At 39.3% G+C, this 22,198-nt stretch overlaps 1 protein-coding gene across 1 annotated transcript; it reads left to right on the plus strand.

The window, feature by feature from the left end:
* The first annotated feature begins 1,679 nt into the window (after nucleotides 1-1,679).
* On the plus strand, nucleotides 1,680-20,641 carry vstm4b (V-set and transmembrane domain containing 4b). The gene is made up of 8 exons (XM_044338320.1): nucleotides 1,680-1,955; nucleotides 4,731-5,138; nucleotides 14,405-14,458; nucleotides 14,690-14,797; nucleotides 15,036-15,069; nucleotides 15,606-15,730; nucleotides 16,535-16,599; nucleotides 17,370-20,641. The coding sequence occupies exons 1-8, from the start codon at nucleotides 1,904-1,906 to the stop codon at nucleotides 17,493-17,495; spliced, it is 972 nt and encodes a 323-aa protein (XP_044194255.1). The 5' UTR covers nucleotides 1,680-1,903; the 3' UTR covers nucleotides 17,496-20,641.
* Nucleotides 20,642-22,198: the final 1,557 nt, after the last annotated feature.

Genomic DNA, 22,198 nt, shown 5'->3' on the forward strand with positions numbered 1-22,198 from the left:
GACCTTCTTAGATTAGACAACTTTAGACTACTGCATACCTGTCAAAACATGACGGAAATCAAGACAACATGTGCAAGTATATTGTTACATTTGTTACATTTGTGCGGCATCTCGTAAACAGGTCTATGTTGGCCCCATAGAGATAAGAAGTTGTTCAGTGATGAAGGCGCTTACCTGCTGAATATTGTACCATCATTGACTAGTGTTAGCATAACTGCAACACAGACGTAGTGAGCCACACAGTGTGAACAATGCTAACACCGCAGTCTCTCCAGCCTTGCTCCACTCATGTGCAGTGGTTAGTTGCTCGACCACAAAATCATTGTGAATGGCTGCTCCACCAGAATGCGCATCACAATAATTTGTTGTTGCAGGCTTTTGGCACAAACAGATGGTGATCGGGGCATTCATGGATAGTCCGTGAAAAGTGCTGCCTTAACTTTGTTACGCTCTGCACCTCAGTCCATCTGAACTTGAAAAGAAAATGCTGTTCAATTCGCTTAAAATCCCAAGTTTTAAATCAGAGGAAGCGAAGACGAAAAGTTAGCGTGAGAAAAGGCATGTGTGGTGTGAGATTGTGAGATCCGTGTCAATTTGGCTGCCCTGCATAACATCTTCATGAGGCAATGTGTTTTCAGCTAGTTGTGAAGTTCCTCTTCCCCGAAGTGGAAGAAAAATCAGATAAAACAGCATCAAGATTTAAAAAAAGACTTGTTTTTACTCTATTTCCAGTCAGCTGCTGGTTGAGAAAAACAGTATTTTCTGAAAGCTATAAAATACAATTTTTATTCTGCTGCACAGGGTTGAGGAAAGAACTGTCGGCAGAAATGATGATAAGCAGGAAAAATGCATGAGCAAGGACTTCTACACTGTGTTTACAGCACTAATTTGGTGAATCCCTCACCACATTTACACTGAATACTAGAAGATACTGGAGTTCTTTGTCAAGAGATCAGCTATGTTTGTCAAACTGTCGCCAGACTAGAAGCACTTAAGAGACCTCGCGGGCTGTCTCCTTCATTATCTGTAAATCAAAAGTGTCCCAGATCTCCACAGTGCTGCCCTCTGAGGTTTGATAAAAGCCAGAAAAGTGTCCAAAAAACCCCTCAGCTGACAGACTGCTGTACAAAGATTCACTGTGGGGCCCTGTTACATGAGACAATAAATGAAGGGAGACAGATGCAGACACACACAAATCTACACAGACGCAACATCAACCACAGGTTTGTTTCAAGGGCCAATTTTGAAAGCAGGATGAGCAACCGCACCAGTTCAGCACAAGAGGAAACTCTGGGATAATGAAAATTTATAACTTTTAACTGCAGGATTAATCTATATAAAATGTTCCTTTCCATTATTTCAGTGGCCACACACAAACACAGACCAATCCACCCCTCCCTTCCTCCCCCCTTTGTCAAAGTGTGTGTGTGTGTGTGTTCCAAAATAAGAGCCCTGACTGAGGTCTGCGCCCACTAGCTCTCCACAGCTGGAAGTGTGATTTGCTCGGCGTCAATCTCAACAACACACTCCTCCCTCCTGTCCATCCTACACAGGAAATTACATTTCCCACTCACTTGCTAGAAGCAAAGGTGTGTGTGTGTGTGTGTGTGTGTGTGTGTGTTCTCGCACATGCTCACCTGTCTGTTTCTGTCTGCCTGGCGTGCATGTGCATATGTTTGTGTGTGTGCACGTGAGTCTGCCAAATGTGTTTTCATTGTGTGTGACAGAAGGGGGGAGGGGCCGAGGGAGGTTCTGAGTAGAAACAGAGCGTCCAATGTTTCATATTACACTCCTTTGCTGGGGGAAAAAAAAGAGAAGAAGAAGAGGAGGAGGAGGGAAACCTTAGGCTTCTTTTCTTCAGAGGCATTTAACTTGGAGTTTATGGAGGCTGCAGCCGTGGAAAATGAAGATCTCCTCTGTGGTCTTCGCTCTCCTGACTCGAGCACTCTTTGAAGGTAGGAAAAGTTTATTTTGCTTCATACCAAAGTGGATGTGGTGGAGACAAAATGTTTTCCATTGTTTTTTAGAGAAGACTTGCAGAATACATCTGGAAATCAGGGAGGATGTTGGGGTGATGGGTGAGGAGATGGACAAAAACATTTCTGGTTGATGAGAAGGTTTATAGATTTTTCTGTGAAGTGTTCAGTTGCTGCTGAAATGATTGAGGCTCCAAGTGAGATTGCAGGGTGTGTTGGCAAGAAAATAACAAGTTTATCAGAGTTGCATATGTTTGCAGTGATGAGAGGGAATGCCAAAGTGAAAATTGGTGGTTTTTCTGTGAGTGTTTGAAAGCCAAGCTTGCAGTTTCACCTCTACATTGATTTACAGTGATTTCAGTTATCTCCACTAAAAATAGGTCATTTAATGTAACAGTTTGGAGTTCAAAAATAAATTGCAAACCTCTCAACTTATTGTTTTGTACTCTCACTCAAAACCAAATGAAAGACAAGACTGTAAAAGAGGCAGAGATTTTAATTACGAGTTGTGCCAGAAGCATCTGAGCTGTGTGACGGTTAAAATGCTTGCGTGTCGTGGAAAGTTATGAAATTGCCTAAAGTTGGAAAAAAAAAACAGATGTGTGATATATTGTCATACAACACATACAGCAATAAAGTTTGTTCCTCAATATTCATCCCACATATGTCGTCATATGCCAAAAACAACACGGCTGTCAGCGTGAGAGGGAAGAAGCCTGTTGAGCAACAAACCAACAGCAAGACGTTGACTGTATGGATTTCAGATGTGACACATATAGCTGCTCCTCTGTGAAACAAAGCTTCATTATATTTGTATTATTCTTTTGTGGTGTCTTCATTATTAAGAGACAAGTTCAAGTCAGTCAGGCAGGTATTAGCCACTTCTTTTGGTAATGCACACCATCTTTAAACCATTAGGCTGCATTCAACTTCTCTGTGATTTTCAGGGGCCAATTGGAAAGGAAATGAAAAGGGAGTCAGCCCTCTGTATTAATAATGCAAATCATCAGAGAACTACCCTTAGTCTGGGGAAAATCTAAGAACAATCTTTTCCATTTTTCCATATTCTCGTTAACTGTTTAGTCATTTCTCATAAACAAACTCACAAAAAAGATTTAGAGTGTCTCAATTTAGATTTTTTCCCCTCACTTTTGACAGAGATCTGACCACATACTGCAACTTTTAAACAGATGTGAATGGCACATATATGTGGTGAATCGCAAACTACATCTTGTGACATGCAACCTGTTTGATTTGTTCAAAATGTAATTTAAATATTGCTACAAAGATACCTTAAACTTGTTATTTACCTCCGATAATAAAATCTTTGGACTGCAGCTGCTTACACTGTAAAATCTCAACTGATAAAATCAACTCATGTTTTATCAGTAACTCCATGTAATTACATTAGGTTTGTCAATCACATTAAGAACCACTTCAGTTCAAGTCTTGAGGCTTAAAATGAGGAAAGAAAAGACAAATACTTGTGAGTGCTCATTTGTCATGCTCACATGTACATTTAATGATAAACTTAATGAATGTGGCACTGAGTGTACATCAGACCCATCAAATGAAATAGTTAAAGAAACACTGCGATGTATTACCAGACCTCATGACTCATTAACCACATTTGGTTTAAACCTCTACCGAAACACATTTTTCCTCTAATTTAGAGTAAAATCATTCAGACTAGTTTTGTTTAGTAATGCATTTGTCTTGGACTACATTCACACCTAGTCCATACTATTGTTTTCAGGTAACTTTTGAAAAAATCTCTATACACATCATGACAGTAAACAATAGAAAAACAGCTTTTTTTCTCCTCCTCTTTTTGGCAAACAAACATTTGTTCATTACAGCCATCTGGCAAGGAGTGTTAGTGATATAAACATAGCTTGGTTATTCCACTGGGTTTTATCAGGCTGAAATTTCATACCATACTGTCAACCTCTCCTTTATCTTCAAATGTTTACTGAAATTTATTGTCAAAACAGCTGAACAGACAATTAAGTTGCTGTTATCATTATTTAATGTGTGTCTCATAATGTTGTTCAGTTAAATCATTGTTTCAATGCTCATAAGTTGAGATACAAGGTACTGATAGCAGCTGCATTGTGTGATTGGCTGTGTTGAGTGTCCTCTAGTGAGTAGAGGAAACATAAAATTGTCCTCTCAAAATACAGTATATGGTACTCAACACTCAACTGTTTTTCATGCCCAAATATGACAATTGTCCCTTTTGAGAATGTTCACTGTTGAGAATGTTTTTGGTTGTGAAATGGGCTGGCTTAGTGTGGCTAAGAGACCAGAATAAAGAGGGAAAAATGGATTCTCAGATACAGCCAACTTAGTGAAAATGTGGTCTTTTCTCAGTTATCTCAGTGCATTTTAGATTAGAACTAACAGCCCAAACAAAGTAAATAAACTATTTTGTGCTAGTTACAGTACATAAGCTGAAATGACATTTTTTACAGTGTATCTAAGCATCTGTAGCATTTACACAACAATGGAAAGGCAGGAAAAACAGCTGCTTGTGTTTAAAGAGATGTGTTGCTGGAACCAGCATGCAGTCAAAATAAGAGAGGGGAACGTGGCTTCGAAATCACGTGTTTTGACAAGAAATAACAATGCACCCACCTCTCTGACATCATTTTCAGCTTATACTGGTATTACATAATATGTGATCCATGGTAACAACCAATCCTCCAGTACATGCACATACTAAAATAACATATATAAATCTTGGTTCTACAGATTTGTGTTTGGCGATCAACGTCACCATCACCCCTTCCCCCTTCACGGTGGCCCAGGAGGGCCAAAATATAACACTTTCTTGTATTGTGTCCCAGCGGCGCCGCAACGCCGCTTTACCGGTAGTGAAATGGACCTTCCTACCAGCAGGCACAGACCGACCAGAGGACGAACTCCTGATCGCTCGTGTCAACATGAGAAAGGCTCGTTTCTATGGCAACTACACCAAGAGTTTCTCGTGGCCCAAGATGAAGCTGACAGTGGTGAAGCAGGGGAAGATCTTTGACCTGCTGATCTTGAATGTGTCAGAGGGGGACCGGGGGCTCTACATATGCCGGGTTCAGGAGTTTAAAAAGCACCAGGACCGCTGGAAGGCCTCATCAAACGCCACTGCTGCTACTGAGCTCAGAGGTGAGGGCTTCATTTATTGTTTTATTTTTTACTGCGCTTTTCTTATCACTGGGATATTTTCCAGGCATGTCACCCTGCTTCATATTTGTTGAGTTGCAGAAAAGTCCAAAAAAGGCCAAGTCTAAGTCTAAGTCATCAGATTTCTGTACTGTTCATACTAAACAACCTTCTGTCTTGAAGTTGTTGTGGTTTGCACACTACATGACTGATCGGCAACAGGGAGTCACACATTACAAGATCTTCCACCAGGAGGAATCCTTGATAAGTCTGTCTGATCTCCAAACTACATTTTGTCACATACACACATGTGAGAAGTGCGCTGATTTGCAGCGAAAAACAAGGAAGAAAAAGAAAAGAATATGGGTGAGAGAATGGATTGGGATAAGCAGGCAGCAAGGATTGTCTGTTCTGCAGAGAGAGTTGGAGGTGAATAAATATTTTTGCAATGGAAACATAGGTAGCTGATTCTGATAGAAACTATATTATTGTGCAGCAGAGGAGTTTGCTCTGCTGTCATCACTCCATGTCTGCCTTACCCCGTGTCTTGCACTCTCATTGGCTGTAGCTCATTGCAAGGCTCCCCGACATGACCGCATATTTAGCCTGCTTGATATTTTTACAGCATCTGTGACACATCAGCAAGCTCTCAGATCATGTCCTTGAACAGTTCACCCGTAGTGATCGAGCACCAAGCCAACACAGATTTGCCTCCGATCTGGGGGCTTTTGTCGGCGATCTCCAAAAACTGTCGCAGAGTGGAAAATCAGGGCTGAAATTGTGTAGTGTGAACTCAGCATTAGATTCCAATAGTTTTCATGACAGAAAAAAAGTGTAACAACTTTCAACGAAGCTCCTCACACCATTTTCCACTGAAGGCCCATATTCATAAGCTCACTATGTTCCAGACACTCACATTTTGCCAAATGACTAAGCCAGGACAGAGTGGTTCAGACCAATGGATAAACAGGACGCGTGCACTCTAATGTGCGCTAACCAACCACACTTACTCACCAGTTTGACAATGTATCTAGCCAAATTTGGGCAAAAAATTTGAGTCAATACCAGGCTAAAGCAAGGAAAAATGGCAAGTGACAACTTGGTATGATGCACCACTTTACTTGAAGAAATATACAAATAGTAGTAAATTGTATATAAAAGTACACAATTGTTAAGTCTTAGCTATTTGTTATGTGTCATTTGGAAGCTGCTTCATAGCTAATCAGGAATGATTCATTAGAAATTGGTCAGTATACAGATTTACAGATATCTAGGAACAAATCATTCAACACTGGTTCATTAACAAAGCTTCTAGCAGTTCATTATGTACTTAATACTCAATTCAGATTTCTTCAGGAAGTACTTGTTAGCAAGTCATTAAGTAAGAGCCGTTTTAAAGTAGATAAAGGTAGCCTAATTTAAATCAACTCAATTTTTTATAAAACATTAAAAAAAACTTATTAAGGAATTAATTGTTGTAATTATGTTCACATTACTGCACGTTCATGCAATCTGCACAGTTTATACAGTATATCTAGCGAAGGAAGCAGACCTTTGAGATGCATGTCAAGTTAACAATTTAGCCAAAAGATTCACTGTAGTTCTCTTAGCAACGCTGTTCAACAGTTCACTGAGCTGTCATGCAATTAAACACTACCTTTGCAACCACTAACTTGTGTGAAGCTGGATTTACAAAAATCAAAGTACTGGTCAGGCTAGAAAATTGGCATATCTTAAAAATTGTGGTCCCAGGCCAACAGACGCTGGGAACCTTTGCATTAGGCTGCTACCATTCATTCTTGGCAGGAGAAACCAGTAGCTGTAGCAGTTTATCACAGGATGACTTCACTGTGTTTGATGATGCAGGGCGGAGACTTAACGACTATTTCTGCAACCACAACAGAAGCAATGTCAAATGCTGTTTTGATAATAGTAAGACCACATAGTTTAACGCAGATGCCAGGTTGGTCCGTAGAGATGTTCCATGGCCAACAGCACAGAACCGTGACTGTTTTTGAGCAGCTGCCAGCTGCGAACACATGAAACTGTTTGAGGTTTTAGCTGGACGTCTCTAAAAAGAAAATGGTTGCCCTGTTAAAGGCCTCAAAAAGATGACTGAATCGGACCTGAGGTGCCACCATATATTTGTTAGTAATTCTATAAAATTCTCCAAATATCATTAAGGCAAATTAGGAGATATTCGTCGGATCGTAGACCTACACAACTCATGAGAAGTCCCGACTAAATTTAATTGTGATGACAGTGCACTGTTATTCAGATATAAATATTAGTCCTCAGAGAGCAGTAATAAGTCTCCAGTAGTAGCAGTTTCTCTGACCACAACTGGATGATGTCATTTATCTGGCTGAGGAGGCAGTGAAGCGGGCTCACTGAGCAAAAGTGCTGTCCTGCTTTTGATTTGGGAGGGGAAATGTCACTGGTTAGGAACAAGCCTGGAGATAAAAGGATCCTCCATCTCAATAAGTTGCGGTTTTGACTGAGTAGATGATTTGGATAAAGAGCAGAGAGAGTGTGAGGTTTCAATGCCACCGCTGGCACATGTGATGCTCACACAATGGAATGGATGACACATCTACTGTACTGGTACCAGATACTACACAGAAATCCCTTCACTTTCATAAAACCAGAAGCAAACTTTGAAAGCTTTGTACTTTTTTCCTCACAACTTTTCATTTGTGTCAGATTATGAACACAATTCTTATGTTCACCACCAAACCTGAAGACATTGTCGATTTTTGGGTTTTGTCTTCAACTTTGGTACTAATGGACCATTCATCAGGCCTGCACCCACTACTGTTGCTACACCTGTCAAGGTGTCTGTTTTCACACAATACATATGCAATTTACAGTCATAACAGTGGCATATTTACCATCAAAATTTTGAGTTATTTTTGAAAGAATGGGTTCGTGATTTTAGAAAGCAAGGCTCTCATTTCTAGACAGCGACTGTAAATTTTTGGGTTGAAATGACAGCTGTCATGGGCAGATTTTATCAGCTGTGGCTAGCTAATTAAGCTAATGTTAGCTCCATGAGTTGGATGAAAATGCTGTCTCTGGCTGACATTTTAATGTTTCCAGCTGACTTGTTATAAAATCAGAATCTTGTAGAATTGGTTAACATTTTTTGTTTTTCATGCGACCTGTAACCTCACAGACTAAATCAATTAGTTTATTTTGGGCTCCTTGGTCTCAGATGCTCAGGTTACCACTGCACTGTAGGGAGTAAGCTAGTTAGCCAGACATTTTTGATTTTGATTAAGCAAAAAACAAGACACCAACCTCCAAGCTCTTTAAATGCTGATTATTGCTCTTATCTTGTTCATATCATATCGGTCATATAACTCATATTTCACTTCAGCATGTGAAGAAATCTAGAAAAAGCTTGACAGACCTGTCGTGCTGTTGCTATACTATAACTTGACATTCGCTCCAGAAGGGGTTTAGCGAACAGTCAATTACTTGTGTGTCTACACTTGTTCATCAATAGGAGTGGGCAGTACTAAGATTCTGTGTTTGCTATTGTTAAGGAAGTTTGGGTTTTTATCAATGATGACACTAATGCTAGCAATCAAGATTTTATATCATTTACTCAGAACTATCCAATAAAGGCAAAAATGCTAAAAGAAAATCATCTTTAAAAAAATGTAGTTGAGGAAGCATCATGTGAATTTGCTGCTTTATCTAAAGAATGAGCACATTGTTTCACCAAAATAAAGACAATTCATCTAATTCAGTCTTATTATTGTAATACGGTCAGTGTTCCTCCCCACTTTGAACAACACTAGTTGTTGCTCACCACATTTTCCATGGAAGCGTTTCTACAGGCTGTGACTTTCGGGGTGTCCGCAGCCAAGTCTGGGCCCGGGCAGACATGCAGTCCCTACTGAGAGCTGTTGACATTGGCCCTGACAAGGAGTTTCCCTCCCAAAAGTAGAACAGACAGAGAGTCCAGAGAGACTCAGCAGAAATGGAACAAGAGATAGTTGTGCTGAGGAAGGTAAAGTTTGTCTGCAGTGACAGTTGAGTGGGCAGCTGGCTCGTGTCTGGCTCTCAACCTTTCATGGTCAAGGATGTGGAGAGCTATTTTCATCCAAGGAAGCGCCGCTCCATTATGGTTTCAGTGATATTAATAAAAAAGCCTACCTCGACATTTTTGAATAATTACTGCAGTTACAACAACACCATTTTTCCTACATTACACAACAGAAGTGACAAGAAGCTAAGCTTCTGCTTAATTTAGGCATCTTGTACTGCCAGTCCATAGTTGTATGGGATAACCGATGCTTTTTGAATATGCAAATGATGCACATCTTTCATTATTCTTGCACATGAAGACCTAAAAAAATGACGTTTAGATCGTTTTAGTTTCCCTGCATTTTGAAGAGAAAAAAAAAATTTAATTGTGACCTCAAGCTCCAAGAAAATCAGGATTTTATTTTTGGCCATATTGTCCAGCCCTACCAGACGCATTGTGTGAGCTGTGCTCACTGCAAGAGGACCTTGTTAACTTTAATTTGCACTGGACAATGTCCTCTTGGATCATAAGGCATAATAATTTTGGGTGCATAGGGGGCTATAAAAGATGCGTAAAGGGGGCCCTGATTATAAAATCTGGGAGAAAATTTGTTAAAATCAATCTTGTATACTTTTAAAACAAAATCCAGGTGAACCAAAATGATGACCCTTAACCAAACAGCAACTCTACAGCAAACTGTTTTGCAATAATGAATGATTAATATCACTTTGGAATACACTGTCCAGGATCTATGTTGGGTAATTATAATGGACAAGCCAAAGCTTAAGCAACACAGGAAAGCTGCACTATTTCTTCCCAGTGGACCAGCTGGCAGTGGTATTTCTTCCATGTCAACACCGGTTGACAGCTATGATAAACATCAGCTACACATCTGAGGGCCAAACCCCCACTGGGACCAGTGCCCCTGGTCCCCACTTTAGACGAGGAACAGCAGATGACTGAGACTCCATGTGCACTTATGTGTGTGTGTTTGTGTGATGTTAAACTGATGGAATTCCTGTGGTCAGATAACATTAGGTGACCAGGTGTTTCCACAATCTGTCTCTCACTCAAAACTCCCATTACTTTACCTACTATTGCTATAATAAACACAGTCAGAGAGGTCAGAGGGTTTGGTAGAAAAACTGAGGGCACAGTGTGGATACAGCCTCCTCTTGGCATAAACAAACTGAACTCTTAGGTATTTCTATAACACATGTGGGCGAATGCAAGTTAACAAGGGTGTTTCGAAGAAGTGCATGGCACACGGATGTGGCATGGGTTTAAGTATAGTAAGAATAGGGAACTCTGGGCAGTATATTGGCAGCTCCAAAAGGAAAAGGAAAAATCAGAAATATCGCAGTTCTGGGGCCACAAAAATCTCTTGAGAAGGAAGAGAAGGAAAGATAGGACAAATAAGGATTTTTCTGATAGTAAAAAGTTGAAAGTGGCATAAAAAGGGGAATCATAGAACAAGAAGCCACAGAGATAGGCCTGTGTTTGTGGTCATAATAGGGACACAGTCAGCAAGTGTACAGAAAGATGCTAATTCTTAGGAGAAAAGATGCAAAGAGACAACAGGAAGTTAAAGGCCGGATTATTCAAAGCTTTGTCAAGACATACAACACCGCAGTGTACTTACATTCATCTCCAGTCATTTATAATACAGTAAATTAGATGGATACAGAACAGTGATTGACTCAGTGGATGATGAAAACAGAGAGGATCATTATTCACTCAAGTCCACATCAGTGTATTGATGTTTACAGCGTTGGGTTTGTTGGGCACAAAAAAAAAAAGCCACAAGTCTGAAATACAGTCAGCATTTGAATGTAACTCTGTCCTCTATGATGAACAAAAAGTAGTTTGTTAAATGTTTCCAGTGTAGTCTGATGCAGTATTAACCATTCAAAAGTAGCTGTAAAAAGAAGACATTTTCTAGACGAAGATAAAGGCAGTTTTATGGCATACAGTACACTAGCTTCATCCCATTTCTGATTATTCCAACATGTTCAGCTGCCACACAGAAACAAAAAAACCACACTGACATCATTGACATTATTAAGACTTATGTTGTGAATAATTCACTGTAAATGAAGGGCAGGTTTTTAAATTAAACCATCTGCTGTTTTAAAGAAGTTGGAGAAGGGCTGTTTTTAATGATATTTCACACTGAATCTGTGCATCCTACAGTGAAGCTAGTGTTTGTACCCACTGATATATCTGCGGTAGTTTTATCCCAGATACTGTCGATTACACACATTGGTGGTTTTAGGATTTCATAAGGAATAATGACAATAGGGAAAAGGAACATTACAACACCAGAGTTATTATATCATAAATTATGCCCTTTACACAAGCTTTGCAAATACAACAGGGGCCAAACACAATGAAAACCACTATCCAGTTACTGTGACATTCAAAAAATGTTTTTCACCAGTGCTGGTTTATTTGATACCAACTCAGACTCTGAAAAAAAGTTTTGTCCAAGTATCAAGTTAAACAAGTCAAGTGGATCTGACATTTTTTTATTGACACCACACATTATAATTTAGGCTGATTAAATGTGTGTTAAACATAAAAATTCTGCTTAACACTGTTCTAAATCATTTAATCTGCAAACCTACTTATATTTACAAAGTAAATATTCAAGTTATTTTTTTTGTCTATCTTCAACTTAAAAATGATTAGGGGCAATGTTTCCAAATAGTAGAATGTAGGTCACATATGGTCAGTTTAGGGTTAGTGGTTTCACAGATGGCAGACCGAATTCAAAAGTAACTTCCCAACAGTCTGAGCACTGTTGGATCCATAAAAGCCTTTCCACCAACAGTGTAGAAAAAAAGATCGATGAAAATATTGAAACAAAGAGAAAAAAAATGCTAACTGAGAACCAATAAACAGCAAAAAGACATGACATCATGATAGAGAATAAAAGTCTAAACTGGCATTGCTGAACGTATTAGGCTGTGAAATGGTGAATGAGACTTGCTGTCTGCTGTTGTGTATTAGGATGCCCTGTTATTGCTGGCCTCATGCTGTGAAATTAACTTTAAATGAATGTTATCCCGTAACAAAATGACTGGTTTGACTGTAGAGGTATAAGTTTGATGTAGCATTTTGCAGAAACTCTTTTCCAGGATTCAATCACAGCTGAAGACTGCAGGCTTTGCAGTAAACATCCCACTGCTTTATGTGATGTTTGACATTTGTAATTCTCTCAGACACATCTACACACCTCTATACATTATGCCATCTAATCTTTCCTCAATTTTTTTTCAGTGACTGAAAAATATTATATCATAATTAGGTAAATTAGGTCATTTTCTCTTAATGTGCATCCACTCCTTTGTATGTTAAGTAATGAAGATTCTGGATACTAATTTGTTGAAAACATGGTATTGGTTCACAGAGTTATCTTACAGTAAGTACCAATGCCAGAGGAATGCAGGGAGGATCTCTGTAATGGCTCCTACAAGATATGTTTTGAGGTTATCTAAAGCTAGCTTTTAGCCAGTTTGTCAGTCAATCAGTCAACAAGTAGTGCAGACAGTGTGCTTATGGGAAGGTTTCCAGCCAGCGTCGTCAGCTGCTGGTGGTTTGGGGTATTTCAGGATGCCCTGGTGGGTGTCATTTCACGAGCTTCCTACCACCAGCTCAGCAAGCGTACAGTGGTGTTAAGATTGCTGTGGTCAGATGGGGTGGAGAAATGAGTGAGTATGTGAGGTGAGATTTTAGGTTCAGAATGGGAAACATAACTTCTCAGCCATTTTGGACAGAAGACTTAGCTGGGATTCTCATTACATAGATTTAGGCTGTATTCATACTGTATGCCTTTGATTCCCCATTGGTGCTCATAATCAATTTTTGGGCTCATTAAAACCCCAAAAACCATGTTGCAACCAATCTTGTTTGGGCCCCTATCCACCAGCATGCTGTTTGGAATTTTAAAATTTTATTTTATTTTTATTTTATTTAACCTTCTCCCTAAAGTATTTTACTACGCCACCTCTCGATGCAGTCTGTCTTCTTGTGTGTCCTAATTCTCATCATGGTTTGCACTTTAATTAATTACTTTGTATTTTGGCTGGTCTGTCAGAGTCAAGCAAACAAAAACAAAGCTGCTCCTTTGTTTCAAGGTTCAGCATTATTGTCATTATGCATTACAGGATTGCACAATGAATACTGTACTGAAGGCTGCATAAATAGGACAAAGATATTACATTATTAAAACTAAAGTAGGTAATATAATACAACAAGTTATAATCAGCATCATGTATGTAGCAATCAAATGCATACGTATAACCCTTTGCAGGATGCTAATTTTATATGCGCCAGCTAAGGCATTAAAAGCTCAACCAGAGATGGAGTTCCAACCAAATCATGGAGCTATAACGTTGATTAGCTAGCTATAGCTAGCTAGCTAGCCAGCAACTGATGTTTTAACTGTGTAAATCCGCATTTGCCAACTAAAAATGAGAAGCCCCCTTTTGTTTACCCCTGTCTCAAATCAAGAACCTATACCGCAAATTCCAAGTGGAAAATTTGCCTCAGTTATCATTGTAAACTACATTAGTGCAGTGCTAGATTGGAAATCTTGGCAGGCGTACCAACAGGGAGTAAGGGGGTCAGCAAAAGGAATGAGGCATCAAATAATGTATTTTTTACTTAGTGTCATGGGAAACTTTTTTGAGCATTGCCTGTAGATCACATGGACTAGGATCTGATTTTGTACTGTTTTGCATCCATATTGGAATTTTAAAGTGAGTCCATGCCACAATTTTATGTTTACACTGATGAGAAAACATCAAATCTGGCTCACAAGTGAGAAAAAACAAGTCTGAGTTGGAACATTCTCAGCCGTTGTGTGAACATAGCTAAAATGTGCAGAGGTTGCCCCGTTCTGCCTTAACAGTTTGTTGTGAACATGAAAGAGAAAGTTGAGGCCAGAGCATTGATTAATGTAAGGTGACATTTTAGTATTATGCATAACTCTAAACCAACTGTCACTAATGTCCAAGTTAATGAGTTATTTGTCCTTTTTCATCCAGTAAAGGTTGGGCTCTCTGGACAGTGATTCAGAGACTGGATCAGGCAGGGAGGAGGCAAACCTCAGCTTGTTGTCTTCCTACAATTAACTTTATTTAAACTCCAGCCAGCGTGTAATCAGGCGGCAGGGAAGCCACAGTGATGACTTTACATGTTTCCCCTCTCTCTTTCTTTCTCCGTGTAGTGCATGTCCTACCAGCCACCAAGGCCAAAGAAAGCCTGTGGAGCTTGTTTGAAGGTAAGTCGGCATATTTTTAGTGTGTGTGCGTGTGTGTGTTTGTGGTGGACTGGCACTGTATCGTCCTTGGCAGGCAAAAATAGCCCAACCCAAAGGATATACTACAGTGCCTGAAATAGCTCAGCAAACATGTACTATTTTTTCCTTCAGATTTTTGTGTACAGTGAAGCAATAGGCATGAGGCCGATGTACTGTTGGAATTATGTGTGTGTACATGTTTGTGTGTTTCAGATGTGTACCTTTGTGCGGTACTGATCTGCTCAGTGGGCCTGCTGTGCATGTGCATGTTCACGGTGACGGTAACCTGCCAGTACATACAGAGGAAGCAGAGGTTAAAAGGTCAGCAACAGCAGCATTACTCTCCAATGACCTCTGACCTTTCTTTCTTTTTCTCTCCATTTTCCTTGTTATCTTGTTTCTATTTTTTCTTCTTTTACTCCACCCATTCCTTCCTAACTAAAAACTCCAAACAAAATTAACTTTGTATTAAGAAAGAAATGAGAAGTTTGCATTTCACTGACATAATACTTGTCTCCACACCATTTATTATGTTTCTAAATGGGTTGTTTCTCTGCAGATAATTACCACTTGGTCAAAAGCCCTCAGAACAGGTAAGATGTTAGGCTGATACAGCTTCACACTTATTAAAGCACAGATTAAGCCTTCCCTCCTAGGCTAAATCAGTAAACTCATGATGGACAGTTAAAAAAAATCAAAATCGAGAACCAGATATATTGTCCTTTTTATTTGATGCTTTCTTCTTCCTTGTCAAAATCTAATGTAGACACCAGATTTTGGTGTCTACAGTACCCAGAATGCAATACAATCACTGACAGTTTGGTTCAGAAATTCGGGTGTTATGCTAGTAGCAGCTAATGTAGCCTCGAGCTGCTAGCCTCGAGCTGCTAGCCTCGAGCTGCTAGCCTCGAGCTGCTAGCCTCGAGCTGCTAGCCTCAAGCAGCGATGAAAAGTGGGCTACAGAGACCTCACTTCTTTCTAGCCCCAGATTTTTTAAATTTGTAGTCTTCAGCCCCAACCCAACATTGACTCTAGCGACATCACTTGAAGCAATTTATCAGCTTTTGCGAAGGTTCTTCTGGAGTCACAAAAGGCAAATTTATACAACTTTTTTCTGTTTTCATTCCAGCTCAGGAGAAACAGTCACTAGTGTGATCAGTGTGTCTCCTGCCCTGCCTAAGAAGGAGAGGAGGTACAGGAAGAAAAGGAGCAGAGACTACCAAGAGGAGATACCACCAGAGATACCAGCGAAAGGTAAATACAAGCCTGTACCCATATTCTCACTTACTGTTCTCTCTCTTTGGTGATATTGCTAATTTTGACAGTTCTGCATATTTGCCTTTATTTGCCATTTACTTGTTCTTGTTAGTGAAGAACACAAGCAGAAATAGCTGAGTATGAGCATCAGTCCAAACTGAGGTTTACTCTTGATTCATTTTGTTCAGCATGGCTTTCCAAACATGGAGGTAAACCTCCACCCTTTCCACATATAAACTGAGAGAACTTTCTCACCTCTAACAAACCACAGCTCAGTCCCACTTCTTAATTAGTATGCAGAATGTAATACATCAACTTTTTCCCATGAAAGCAAGAAATTTTTGAGTTCAGTACAGTCTTAAAGGCCTTGATTCTTTCCCAGATTTCCTCCCAACTTGTTGATGTTCTTAAACTCAACCGTGACGACAGAGAGACCCTACAAGGGGTTAGCTAATGTGGGGTTTTGGAGCTCACTTCAGTAAGGCTGAGGCTGCTGATTGTTGCTGTTTTTTGTAACTGATGTTCATTTTTGCTTTTTAAACCAAAGAGTTAAATTTTTTTGTGTTATGCTGAGAACATAGCACAAAAAGACTGATCACTCTAGAAGTGGTATCGGATTTTAAGTATTAGGAAAACATTCCTTGGATACTCAGTGCTAGACTGTCTAAGCACAATGTGTATCTGAGTGCTTGCCATGTTTGCGGTTTTGGTGGAGAGCGCTGGATCCTGACATACGCATAAATAAATTATACTTGCTAGATCTCAAAACTGAAAACAATAACTTTTGTTTCGTCCCTGCAGCTCCCATTGGAGACAAAACACGGAAACCCAAACTTTTAAAACCACAACCAAGGAAAGTAGTCTTGGTGAGTACCAACTGAGCCCTTTTACACATCATTTACTTTTATTGTCATTCTTTTATTGTTGCCAAATAATCTGAAAACTATCCAGTAATCATTTTCACCTGTTTTTACTTTTGTGTAACTGACGTATTAAAAGTATGCAAAAGTGTTGCATATACCACATGCATTGGTACATTTTGATAAAAGTTGTTATTGTCTTTGCGCCACATGTGCCGTGTGAAAGGAATTTGATGTCAGCAAAAGTACCACAAAATGTTGTAAAAGGTGCCACATAAGCTAATTGTCACTGGAATGAAGTGCCTCTATAACAACTTGGCATTTCGGTGGACTAAAAAGTGCAAGAGGTAACTGAATTTTGGCAACCTCTACCCAGAAATCCTGTAAGGTGACGTGTGCACATAGCCTGCTCACATTTTCCAAACCAGTGATGTAAACGAGAAGCAAACCAAAAAGAGGAGAGGGGAAAACATCTAACATCATCGAGTATATTGGGTGCTTGATAACTGCTGTTTAGGGATCAGTTTTGACTTTGACTCCAAAGTACAGAGGATTTCTTGTCAGTATTCATATTTGACACCCCAATGTCGTTTGAGTAAACAGGGCAAAACTATGGCATCTTCAGCCTTGTAATTAGCTTAATGGAGTTTTACATAAAATCTTCCTTTCATTTTCTCACCACTGATACCACTTCCCTTCCATATCACCTCCCACTCCCCATCTCCTCCATCAATATTATCCTTTCCCCTCTCACTTCTCCGTTTTCAAATCTCCAGCCCAGGATTGTGGAGGAGAATCTGACCTACGCAGAGCTGGATCTGGTGAAGCCAATTCCGGAAACCAAGGCATCATGTAGCGGCACAGTGTACGCTCAGATACTGTTTGGGGAACAGCAGCTATGAGAGAAACACACACACACACACCACTAATAACTGTTCCTTATGTAAAAAGTGTTGTTTATTTATAGTCTATATTATTTTGTATTCAAATGGTTTTTGAGAAGCAAAATGTCTCAAAATTATAACGAAATTGTACATATAATTTTATATGAACTTTGATATAACTTTCTTTTAAGAGACCAAGGTGCAAAAGTAAATGTTTTGTATATCCTACTGGAGTATTTCATGGTAGTATTTTTCTTTTGCACCCATGTTTGAATCCTGTGTAGCTTAAACTGGGAACACAATAGAAGACTTTTGGGCTGATTTAGAACAGATTTGTCCATCATGACAATCGAAAGGGACATTGGAGATTGAACTTGCAGCCGTAATCATACCAAACATAGCCTACTTCATACTGCAACCTAAAATCTGCAGGCTAATATGAGTCCTGTGGTGTGTGGCAATCACAGCCAATGAGAGTCAGGTTTACCCTGGAACAAAGTGAAGTAAGATATTGTTCTGTCTCCATGAAAGATTTCCTGTTAACACCTTATCCCAAGAGGGAAAAATTGTGTTTGTCTATATAGTACAACCTCCATTGCTTCCAACCTTGTACACAATTGTGTCAAGACAAACGCTAACCATACTTCTGTTTGTTTATAACTTATTAGGAATAGTTTGACATTTTGGGAAATACGCTTATTCACAAATTAGTATTAGATAGGAACATCAATACCAAACTCATCATGTCTGTGCATTAATTATGCAGAGCTGGAACCAGGAGTTGACTACTTTGTTTAGCATTAGTGGAAGCAAACAGCATAGCTCTAGCTAGCTAGCTGGCTAGCCTGGCTAGGGGGAGCCACGTGCTCTAACAATATCTTAACTGACAACACTTTCTTTGTCCACCTAACACTTCCATGCTACATCTTCACTATTTTCCTGGCAACTTCATGGGGCCAACAAGACTGAGGGAAATCACTACCCCTGACTGTTAATCACCAAGAAATAGGTACAGCAATCCCAATACAAATGCACATTGTCAATTTACATTTCTGTTTCTGTATGGATTCAAACAAAAGAGCACAAACTGTTAATTAGTGAGCTTAGAAGTGCTGGTGGGTGTATTTTTGGACTTTGGAGAGAACCAGCAAGCTGTTTCCCCTCAGTGTTTATGCTAAGCTAAGCTAATTGACTCCTAGCTCTGTCTTTATGTCTAATACACAGACATGAGAGTGGTAGCATTCTTGACATCTAACACCTGGCAAGAAAGCAAATCAGGTATTTCCCAAAATGCCCAAAATTTGTATTTAAAATTTATAAATGCACATAATTTCGGGTGCTAGCATTTCCACAAATTGAAACATATGAAGGCTTGATTATCTAAGCAAAAAAATGTCATTCTGTTTTCACACTTCACATGATATACTGGTTCCAGTGAGATCGTAATGTCTGTGACGTTTCTTACATAATTTATTGTGGGAAACCCCATCAAGAGTGAGCAGATTTATGAAAGAAAGACACAATAAATCAGAGATATATGTTGTTATGAATGTGAACCAATGCACTTTCAAATGTGATTTACTTCTAGTGTGTTCCCAGCATTATCTGCCTCACAACATCTGTGTTCAGTCTGTTTTTGTATGTCAGACTGCAGTTTATAATGACCCTAACTCCAGAGAGTTGATACTAAAGTAGCGATTAGCCCACGAAATACCCCCACATATGTGAGACCAGTCCTCTCATCTGATGCCAACATCAACTTAACAGGCTGTTAGCGATACACACACACTTACATACACATACATACAAGGGTGGAGTTACATGTAGGCTAAACAGCCTTGTAAGTTCACACACAAAGGCACATACTGTAAATCTGAAAAGCTGCAAACAATTGTGACACCTGATCTACAAACAGGAGCAAACTAAGACTAACTGTCTCTGGACTATTTCACATTAATGTAAGTCATAGATTGCTTCAAATCTTGAGGTTATTTTGTTGTTTCAGATGAGATAAGAGCCAGTGGCTATATTGGCTTTAATCCCACATACCTTTACCACGGTCTCTTTGCTTTCCACTTTCCGTGAATCTGAGTGTGAAAGTGCTTAGGCCTCTTTTTCCATAATGATCCTCTGGATTCAGGCATGGAAAAGCAAAGGAGATTTTTTCAAACAGTTAACTTGAAACCCAGACACAAAGGCACCGGATCCCTCCCTCCCTTCAAGACTTCCACTATCTTATGTGGAGTTATCCATGGAGATGGAGCCTTTCTAGGGTGCAAGTCTCACTTTCCACTGCATGTTGGCTGAGATCCATGTGCCTCCTTTTCAGCCGTCAAACGTTAGCTAAACCAGCTAAGTCATGTGGTAAAATGATTTGATGTCAGTCATCTCTCTTGTGTAAAAAGCTTAAGAATGAACTGTATGTAGTATTTGCTTTAGTTATGTACTCTAACCACTTTCTCAGAAATATGTAGAAACTATGGTTAGCTAACAGGCTGATTTACACATAAAATCATATAGTCTCCAGTCATAATAAAAAATGTATTTGACCATATCATTTTGAAACTGGTGAGAAAATCAAGTTGTTTGAATGTACACCAATCAGCTGCCGTAGCTGCCGAAATGCTGACCTCCAATATGGCTGCCATGGGACAAGTTGTGTCAGTACAGGACAAAGTTAGATTTCTAGCTATCACTTCAAATGTATGATTAATTCCAACAGTAAGTTGGTGGTTATGGACTTTAACATTGCTTTCTTTCTTGCCTATATATTACATTTCAATTCAAACCACTATACACCTCCATTTGTCAACATTCCAACACTCCTCTGTCATTCACTTCTGTACATTTCAGTTGCACAGTGTGTATTATCAGTATATGAAATGACTGAAAGTGACCTTTTGGTGGTGGGCAGAAGTGTTTTAAAAATGCCCTTAAACTGTGAAATTTAAAGTTTCTTCCAGACCACAGTGTCCTCAATGGGAGTCCACTAACTAGAACCATGTGTGTGAATAGTGTCTCTCTGCTCTCCCTCTTGGTTTTCCCTCTCTCTGCCCACCACTGACCTCTGCAGTAATCAACATTCCAGCATTTCTGCTTGTGTTCATTTTGTACATTTCGGCTGTACAGTGTGTATCAATAAGTGAAATAAATATTAAAGTGGATGTAAGCAGTGTGCTGCCTGAGAAGTATTTACACATCTTTATTCCCCAATATTTAATCATGTGGAAATGACTAAGCATAACAATTAAGGGTCTGTTTTTCTATTAAGAAATGTCAAAATTTAAATTTATGGTATTTCTTTTGAGGCACAAGTCATCTGGCTTTTTTGTTTAGTTTCACTGACAAGTTAATACTCGTCATCTCCAGTAATTATAGAAAGGTGCAGCCTCTTCTCTTGACCAAAGAAAGCTCTCACAGTATGGGTGTTTTTAAAGCAAAAGTATGTAGCTTTTCTTCAACAGTACCCACTATGTGTATTTCCATCCATCTGTTTTTGTTCACATTTTCAATTTGCAGTTAAAAAACCTGGATGGAAATGGCAAAAATTAATATATATATATATATATATATATATATATATATGACAAAAAAGTTTTTAAGCTTGGCTGAGGTGGAAAAGTTCATGTACCAATAAAATCAAAATGTGACAAAGTGCACTGGAAATAGAATTAAATATGTACATAAATAATGACGTACATGAAGCAAGTGACTTAAATGTGCACTGAAGCATCCACTACACTTTTTCACTTTTTGAGGTTTGACTGGTGCTCTTTTTATTACATAATCTTGTGCAATGTGCTCTTCTTCTGCAATGGTTTATTGGCATTGACTTCATTTAAAATTTGGCTTACATTTAGATGAAAATGTGGCCACAGTTAACATTTACAGGATAATGGTAAATGTTAAATGTAGTGTAACAGTAGCACACGTGAGAGTCATTAAGTCAGTGAACTGACTCAGTAATGCCAGTAATGTGTTCCACTGCAATTTCTAATGTTTGCTAACATTAGCTAACATTAGCCACCATAGGATACAAAAATCCTGAGTGTATTGATTTAAACAAGAGTGTGATTTATTGCTGACAAATCAAACTTTTGAGTTGTGAGAAAAAGAATGTGATATTTCCTCTTTCAAAAGATACATACATTAGTGTCATTTCAAAGATGTATTGCTTTGCCCCTGTGTGAGTATACCCTGCACGATTAATCTGTTGCACAATTTAAACTGAAGGCTCAAAAGTTCTGAAGCAACCTTCCACATAATCCTACACAACAGTGATCTTTGAGCTTCCATGTGGTATTGATACGCTATAACCGTTACTCATCAGTAAAAGCAGCATCTAAACTGTGATCAAAGCTCAGGCTGCCCTGCTCCAGTCAGTTTTCAGCTCTGTGTTGGCATATAGAGGAGACATGAGAGGGGCGCAGCCGTTAGGAGCCTGGATGGGTGTCAGCTGCTCTTGTGGTGGTAGAGGTGCTGTAATGAGAGAGGGGGAGGTTTAAATGTTAGGTTTAGTTTACTTGCTACCTCCAAATTATTTTCAAAACGAAAAGAGAGAGGAAGCTCACAGTGTGCGTGAGACAAAAGGAACCCCAGAGGTCTTATAAAAACGTCTCACCCACAAAGAAAACACATGAAGTTGACCGAAAGACACAGGTCAGCTCAGTAACAGAAACTACATGACTTGGTTTGGAGGGAAGTAGTCCAAAAGTAACAAA

The sequence above is a fragment of the Thunnus albacares genome, chromosome 20 (assembly GCF_914725855.1).
Source record: "Thunnus albacares chromosome 20, fThuAlb1.1, whole genome shotgun sequence".
NCBI lineage: Eukaryota > Metazoa > Chordata > Actinopteri > Scombriformes > Scombridae > Thunnus > Thunnus albacares.